Source organism: Sminthopsis crassicaudata, chromosome 6 (assembly GCF_048593235.1).
Source record: "Sminthopsis crassicaudata isolate SCR6 chromosome 6, ASM4859323v1, whole genome shotgun sequence".
In the NCBI taxonomy this organism is placed as follows: Eukaryota; Metazoa; Chordata; class Mammalia; order Dasyuromorphia; family Dasyuridae; genus Sminthopsis; species Sminthopsis crassicaudata.
Window position 1 is genome coordinate 161825091 of NC_133622.1, and position 8610 is coordinate 161833700.

The following is an 8610-nucleotide window of genomic DNA, read 5'->3' on the forward strand; positions in this document are numbered from 1 at the left end:
AAAGATATGAAAATAGCAAGCTTTATTATTTACTTAGTTCATTTCCCCCCATAATTTCCAGGATAGCAGTATTGTTCCAAGTTGTTGATGCTACAACTATCATACCATGATTACAGACCCCAAAACTGTTAGCCAGAACTGTGAGCATAAACATACATGTTACATATATGCTGAACCAGGCCTGTGGGGAAAGATGGAAATAGACATTGAATGTTCCAGGCTGGAAATTTCCAGTGTATGCTTTAGGGTTGAATCTATGTGGTATCATAGCAATTCCTGAATCTCTAGGAACCTATTTCCCACCTTCATCCCCATTCCCAGAAGAAGCACAATTGGGGGAGTTACCATGACCTTGTCAGTCACTGAGAGAACTAAGCTAAAAATACATTCTTCTCCCTCCAAGGACACACCAATAAACAAAAACAATGCTTAAAATGTTGGCCTAGGCCTATGGAAGCTATCCTAAAATATTAATTCATGTCTTAGCTAATGACATCTACAAGGCAAGACCCTTTCATTACATTAAATCAAACAGGCACTTGAGGTACAACATTATTCCTCTACTCTGAAACAATCCAAACATATCCTATCACTGAACTAGCTAGGAGTCAGGTAACCTTTGAAGGAGTTGCTGGTCCCCCACAGGTCTGAACCTTGCTTCCCACTAGACCATTTAACAGAACCCACTCAGCACCTTGCCCCCAAGTAACTGAGCAATGAAGTGGAAACGGACCAGAACAAGGGAGTCAATGGATGGGATGCTACAAAGCTCCATGGTGCTGGGGCAGAGAAAGGAGGCAGCAGCAGCAATTTCTCAGAAATGCAGTCAATAACTCAGGCAGTCAATAACTCAGGATGAACTCCATAGGCTAAAAAAGCTACCGAAGATAACCCTGGAGTTCTTGTTCCTGTGGAATAATTCTATAGTAATAATAATTAAAAAAGCACAATAGTCCTAAGTTATTCTGATGCTCCCCAAACCAGTCAGTGACAGCCCCACCATTTATGAACGACCATATCTTCATTCCCAGTCTCTAAGTATCGATTACTACATTCTTCCCAACGGACAATGCTCCCATTCTCCACTACCACAAATTTCCACTTCAGTGCCGTATCCATTGGCAAAGGGACAGATCTGGACCAGAACCAATCCTTTCCACACTGGAGTGGGACATAATTGAGCCAGCTGCCAAAGCTCTCATGGTCTCCAGTGACTGCCACCACCGCCTCAGCAGATGTGGTGACATAATGAACCTGGAACTGGACACTGACTTGCTGAGACAAGGGGGACACAGCTGCCACTCTCTTTGTTTTCAAATGAGCTTCTTGACCTTGGGCATCCTTGAGGGAGTCTCTTCCATAGTCCAGTCCCTGATTTGGGCTCAATGGCTGGAATTCAAGCACAGATACACCAGCATGAGAAGGCTCAGAGCTTTTGCTCTTACTAGCAGTAATTACTTCCCAGTCCTCATAATCAACCATCTCTGGACCTTCCATCTGTAGAGTTTTCAACTGTTCTTCATGTTTGTCAGCAGGGAGCTTCCCTGTAGAGCACACAGCTGACTGGGAGGAAGTTTCCTGTCCTTTGAGAGGATCTGCTGGTTGAGAAGATTCTGGACTTTCCCTACTTAAGACTTCCACAGAGTTAGTAAGTCCTGAGAGAGTCAGAGATTCTGTCCCTAGCAGCGGTGTGGAAAAGGGCTGCTCTCCTGATCTCAGACAGTCAAAGTCTTGAGTAGAACTATTCTGCGTTTTCCATGTTGGACCCTCAAAGTCACTGCTCTTGGACTCAGACACCAAACATCCGTTACTTTCATGATGATGCTCTAAGAGACAAAAAATATTGCAAGTATTAGAGGATTCATTTGGGAAAAGAGAAAACAAATGCCCAGTAATTGTCTGATCAGATAAACTGCTCAGATGTCAATAAACCCCAGATGGACAAAAGCTACCTTGATTAGTAAACATTTAGTTTAGCCTTTTTTTTCTTCAAAATTAGGAATCCCACAAAAAAATCAAATAATAGGGCAGCATGATATAGTGGAAGACTTCAGAATCGAGAACTGGCTCTACATACTGCCTCTGTTCCTATATGAGCCAAATTTCAGCTTAATCACTTAATTTGATTCAGTAGAAAAAAGGTAAATTAGACCTGTGTTTGAATGAGTTTGTTCCAGCAATCTGTTAGTCTGAACACCACCAAAAATGTGGAGGCTGGATTAGGTGGCTTCTGATATTCCTAGACATCGTAGATCTTTGTCGATGTTAGATTTATGATTGGGGCAGCTAGGTGGCGCAGTGGATAGAGCACCAGCCTTGAATTCAGGAGGACCCGAGTTCAAATTTGGTCTCAGACACTTAACACTTCCTAGCTGTGTGACCCTGGGCAAGTCACTTAACTCCAGTCTGGGGGGGGGGGGGAAGATTTATGATTTAGTTGATTTGTAGTATTGTGCTCTCAAGGCACAAATCCATACTTCTTGATCTGGGTTTTTTTCTTTCTTTGTATCCCTAGTATTTGGCACAGTACTTGGCATAGAATGCTAGTACACTAGCTCAATAAATGCTAATTCTGACTGAGAACAAGGCTATAACTCTACAGTCAAAGCAAGAAATGAGCCATTGTCAATATGTAACAAAGGAAGCTTCAGTGGGGTAGGAAGCAAGGAGGACAGAGGTCACTGATTTCAGGACAGAGTACCTAGCAGCCCCAACAATCAAACAGGATCTAATGTTGCCCAGTTTATGGGGCAAAGAACAGCAAACAAGGACAGGGTTTGCAAACAATGCTCATTCCTGCTAACCAGAGGCAAGAAGATGCATGGCCCCAAATAAAGAATAATTCCAAGCCATATTTTGTTGAGTCACAGGCAATCAGAATAACAGTTAGAGTTCAAGGCTGGAGAGGTCCCAATTGCCTGCTTTCAAAATTATTGGGTAAGGACTTCAAAATGAAGTTTCAAAATGAACCTTTTCAGCCATATTTTCAAAAATAAAAGCATTTTGATAGCTAGGGGGGAAGCATATCTCTTAAAACTTAGTAAAGGGAGTTTCCTTCTCTACTATCATTTTCATAACTCTAAATGCCCTCCTCCCCACCTTTTTCTAAGATTCTAAAAAAAAAAAAATCACACATCAGGTTTATGTTTTGTGTTTGTTTTTGCTTTTCTTAGGGAGTTAAAATGGAAAGGGGAATATATATTTGACTGGATAGGTCCAAACTTTCTACCTCTGTGGAGGGGGAAGAAAAGGAAAAAACCTGAAGATTCTGGCTTAAATATAAAATATTTTAAAATTTTCCAAAATCGAATATAAAAAAATCTAAAAAACCCTTTTAAAAAATCACTCTCTCCTCCACTCACTGCGGAAGACAAGTAATGATTTAGGTGGATGTTCTAATTCAATTAGATCAGCTTTTATGAAGCATCTAAGTGCTTGGTACAGGAGATACAGAAATAAAAATAATCCCAGTTCTCAAGGAGCTTGCATGGGGGAGGGGAGCAGGAAGGAAGAGTTTATACTATGCCTATATATAGTATATATGTACTAAATATATAGAATAAGATAAGGAAAATTGAAGAGGAAAGAACTTCTACCAGGTCAATGAATCAACGAAGATCTCAGAGAGAACATCTGTTGTTTGTCCTTCCTTCTGGAAGATGACCAAGACATCAGGGAGGTGATGCCATGACATGCAAGTGAATTAGATTTAAGGAAGGAAGGACTATGCAAGGTCACCAGTCTCATTTTCTCTTCCAGAGCCATCTGATTCCAGTAGCCAAGTATAGATCAGAAGAACTGGAGATGTTCAACTCCATGTTGAAGGAAGGAAAGGGTTCTGAGGCAGAGATGAGGAGGGGGAACATTCTAAGTATGTAGGAAGGCAATTTGTGTAAATGAAAGAGGAAGGTGATGGAATATGGAGTTCAGATAATTGGATGGAATTATACAGAGTTTGTATAAAAAAGAAATTTAGAAATGGAGGTGGAAACAGGGTGTGGAATGAGTTGTCCACTTAAGCCAAGCTAAGAAACATAGATTTTATGTTGTAAGTATTGGGGAGTTTTGAGTGCACTCTCAGAATGTGATTAGAATCATTATTTTTGACAGTTAAGTAGAGTATGGACTGGAACACAAAGGCTAGAGTAGGCTGGCCCATTAGGAGTCTGTTGGAATAGTCCAGATGAAAGTTGTTAAGGGATGGAACTAATAATGCAAATCCCTCAAAGTGTGTATGTACTGTTTCCCTCCTTCTTCCCCACCAACACCCAGCCCAGTTGTTAAACATTTACCTTACACCCTTGTATTGCTCTATTGACAGATGTTTTGAGCTTACTAGTCATATCGTAGAAAACAGCAAATGAAATCATCACAAGACTAAAGGCCAATAATAATGTTATTAATATTAATATAGCTAAGTTGACTATGTATGATTGGAGCTCAAGAAAGATTAGGGATGGAAGGACATATTTGAGATTTGTTTGTTTTTTTTTCTATTACTTTTTAGTCATGTCTGACCCTGTGATCCCATTTGGGGTTTCCCAGACTAGATGCAAGAACGGATTTCCATTTTTTCTCCAGCTCATTTCACAGATGAGGATTTAAGTGATTTGCCCAGAGTCACACAGGTACTAAGTGTCTGAGGCTAGGTCTTCCTGATTCCAGGCTCAGTGTTCTATCCATTGTATCACCTAGCTGCTCCTACATCTGCATAAAAATACTTGAACCTAGAGAATGAGTGAATTGAAATTTCTGAGTGCTTATATAGAGAGAAGAGAAAAGGGTCCAGGGGCAGAGCTCTGAACAATAATCAACATAAGAGATCAGGAGATGGAAATAGAGTGAACAAGACAGAGAGAGAAGCAGACAGATGGGAGAACTACTACAGAAGTATCCAGGAGAATGAAATGGCAAAGGAAATTAAAGAAAAAAGAAAGCAAGCTTGTAAAAAAAAAAAAAAAAAAGAAAGAAAGAAAGAAAAGAAATTAGACAAGGGAGTTGGTGGTAAGGAAATAGGAATGAAAAATGTAGGTAATTCTTTTGAAGGGTTTGGAAGTAAAAGGCTAGGAAGCCAGAGTCCTATTTAGATGGCCTGGGATAGGATAGAGCTGAGCATGTTTATGGGAAGCTACCCTACTCTTTTTTTTTTTGAGACTAAAGGCCAAGGTAATAGATAGAGTTGGCTTTCAAGCTCTATCTCTGGCACATACTGCGTATGGGACTGAGGTCATGTCTAACCTCTCCATGCTCTAGGCAACTTTCCAAGACTATAAATTGCAGAGCAGTTGCCAGGGTATTGAGCAGGAGTTTGTCTATACCAATGAAATCAGAGGCTCAGTTAAAAAAAAAAAACACCAACATAGGAACAACAAAATTTAAAGTAATAGTGTAGAAGACCCTGGCAGAGGCACCCTATTTTTGGAATACAAAGGTGTATTTGACCATAAAAATGGAACTCAAGAGTAGTTCATCCACTAAAAGGGATAATGTCACAAGATTTGCAGAAGACTGGGCCTTAGAGGTTTGACTACCTCAGATCAAGATAGTGCCCTCTAGAAAAGGGATGTGATGGACCCCTTGGACACAAAGTTTGTAGGTGATAAAGCTGGGGTTCAAAGCTAAGTATCCTAACACCAATCTCCATTCCCAACCTTCTCAACCCAAACCACCTGGACTGTTTAGAATAGTGGTTCACAAATTTTTTGGTCTCAAAATCCCCTTATAGCTTTAAAAAATTGTCAAGGATCCCTTTATATTCCTAAAATTAAGCACCCTCAAATCTTTCATTTATGTGGATTATAGCTAGTAATTAATGTTTTACAGTATTTGGAAATGTTTAAAATTTAAAAAAAAATAACAATATTACATAAATAGCATCTTGTAACATGAAATGGCATCTTGTGTTAACATAAATAGCATATTTTTGAAAAAAAAATTTTCCTAAAATTCTGGTGAGGAAAAAATAGCATTGTTTTACATGGTCTTGCAAAAGTCTGGCTTAATAGAATGCAACTGGATTCAATATCTGCCTCAAGCTGAATATCCTACTATTTCCAGCCGCAAGGGAATTTCTGGGCACTTTGTCCTGTTTGGGGAAAAGGGAAGGGTGCGGTTCTGGGGGGGGGGGGGAGGCGGAGACGGGAGAAGAGCGCGTAAAGCGCGCCCTGCTTAGCTTGAGCTGAGCCTCTCAGGGTCCAGGGACAGGAAGAGAGACACTCCTCCAACCCCATCTCACTGTGACCTTCCCCCCCATCCTACCCCACCTCCCCTCAAGTAGCTCCGGGGAAAGGGGTGGAAGACACTGAAGAGAATGCAGGAAAGTAGGCGGCATCAGATCCTACAAGTGGAAGGGGGTCCCACAGTAATTCCATCTCCTTCAATAGAACAAGGAATCGAGGCCCGGAGGCACGAATTGATTTACTCTAAGTTCCGTAAGTAACAAGTGACTGAACCTTGATTTCGGCCCCTCTGACCGTTTTGCCCGGTTTGGAAAGTTGAGGTTGGAAAGAAAAGGGGGCGGCCCGCTGATCCACAAACCAAGCTGCCCCAGGTGCAAGGAACGCCAGGAAAAAGGTGCTGAGAGGACCCACGTGACGCCGCTCCAGGCACAGTTAGCAGAGTGTTCACACCTTGCAGCCCTTTCTCCCCCTCCCAGCTTTCTGTAGAACACTTAACGATTGGTCAAACACCTAAATGAGGAGTGCGGGCCAGAGAAGGACACTTACCTCCGGCCGCTTTCCTGACATTCACCTGCTCCTGTTTGGGGCCAAGGGGGTCGCCGCCGTCCCCCCCTCCGTCCCTTTTCAGGGCCGCTGCGGCCGCCTGTTCAGGCGACAGCTCTCGCTCCTCCTCGGTCCCCGCGTCCTGGTTCCCGGAATCCCCCCGCAGAAGCCAGGCGAAGAGCGCTCCGACCAGACCTCCTCCCACCAGCAGGGCAGATACCACAGCGCCCATGGCTCCGGACGCACGGCCCCGCTGCACAAGCGCCGCAAGGGTGTCCTACGCCCAACCTCCCGGGGAGGGGACCGCGGGAACCGGGGACCGCGGAGGGGAGCGAGCGCTGCCGACTCCAGCTCTCACCCCGTCCCTCGCCGCAACCGGCCTTTTTATCTCCACTTCCCTTCCGAACCCCCGCCCGGCTCAACTTTCTCCCTGCCCCGCCCACCCCGCCCCGCCCCGTGGCCACCCTCCGCAGGCCGCAGGCCCAGTAGTTGGCCACTGGAGGAGGAGAAGAGAGCAGTATAGAGGGTGGGGGGAGGAGGGAGAAAATTGTGGGGAGGAGAATGCGCTTCTGCAACTAGCTCAACATTATCCTTCCCCACGTCCTTCTCCCGTAGCCACTTCCCCAGAGCTTTACAAGGTCAAATAAAACTCTAAGGACCATCGCTCCTCTACATCTTCCCGTTTGCCAAATCACAAAAATCCTTTGGTCTCCATTGCCTTGAGTTCGCTGGACAGCGCCCGATCTAGAGCAGATCATGGGGTTGCAATCCAGGGCGCCAGTCTGCCTCCGGGAGAGACAAGCAACAAATGGTCCGGGCTGATTTAGCATCTGTAGAAACCCAGTGACAGTTTAAAAGGACGTGAAGCCCAGCGAAAGAACTCTGGGAGCTGACTATGAACCACTGCATGGAATTCCCAATCCCTCTATTTTTGTCCACCTGCATTTTCCTTCACAGGTTAATTGTACACTATTTCAAAGTCTGATTCTTTCTGTGCAGCAAAATAACTGTATGGACATGTATACATATATTGTATTTAACTTATATATTAACATACTTAACATGTATTGGTCAACCTGCCATCTGGGGGAAGGGGTGGAGGGGAGGGGAAAAGTTGGACCAAAAGATTTGGCAACTGTCAATGCTAAAAAATTACCCATGCATATGTCTTGTAAACAAAAAGCTATAATAAGAAAAAAATAAAAGGATGTGATGAAAAAATGAATTCTAGTGTCAACTAGACCCCCTCTGTACTTAACCTCTCTGAAACTCAGTTTCCGCATCTGTAAAAGGAAGGACTCAAGAGTTTGGAAGTTTGATTACATTAGGTCCATTTGGTTCTCTCTGATGTGTCCTTTCAGCCATTTAGGGAGAAGAGGATTACCGTTACTAGTCTATCATGTCAATATCTTGATGAAGACGGGATAATGTATTCAAAAAGTGGTGGGTTTGTAGGAATTTGGATGAAATCCTACCTATAGTGCTAAGTGACTTTGGCAGTTCTTTTCACTTTCTGGGTCTCAATTTCCTCTGTCAAAAAAGGGCATTGAACTAGATGGCCTCTAAAAGGTTCCTTCCACACTTAAATACGAGATCCTATGTGATCTTTGGGGGAAGAGTGGTCCCATGTTAGAGATTTCAAACCCCTCCCAGCCTCTGGGAGGGGCCCCACCCTTCTGTTCATAAATTCATCTGGAGATTGGAATCCTCTCTCTAATACCTATTTCCTCTGTAGCCTTGGTCAAACCACATAACATTCGTCCTTTCTAAAATGACAGCACTGGAGTAAATGGCTTCTAAGCTTTATGATTATAATTCCTTGAGCTATGAAGACAGTCATGGTGTTTTCCACCATAGATTCATAGATGGAGAGCTGGAAGGAGAATTT

The 8610-nt window shown here is 43.3% G+C and overlaps 1 protein-coding gene across 1 annotated transcript; it reads right to left on the reverse strand.

Annotated features, from left to right (window-relative positions):
• Window positions 1–7149, reverse strand: STBD1 (starch binding domain 1). The gene is made up of 2 exons (XM_074274670.1): window positions 6726–7149; window positions 1–1826 (listed from the first exon to the last, which is right to left on the reverse strand). Exons 1-2 carry the CDS (start codon window positions 6952–6954, stop codon window positions 985–987), a joined length of 1071 nt encoding a protein of 356 aa, XP_074130771.1. The 5' UTR covers window positions 6955–7149; the 3' UTR covers window positions 1–984.
• Window positions 7150–8610: the final 1461 nt, after the last annotated feature.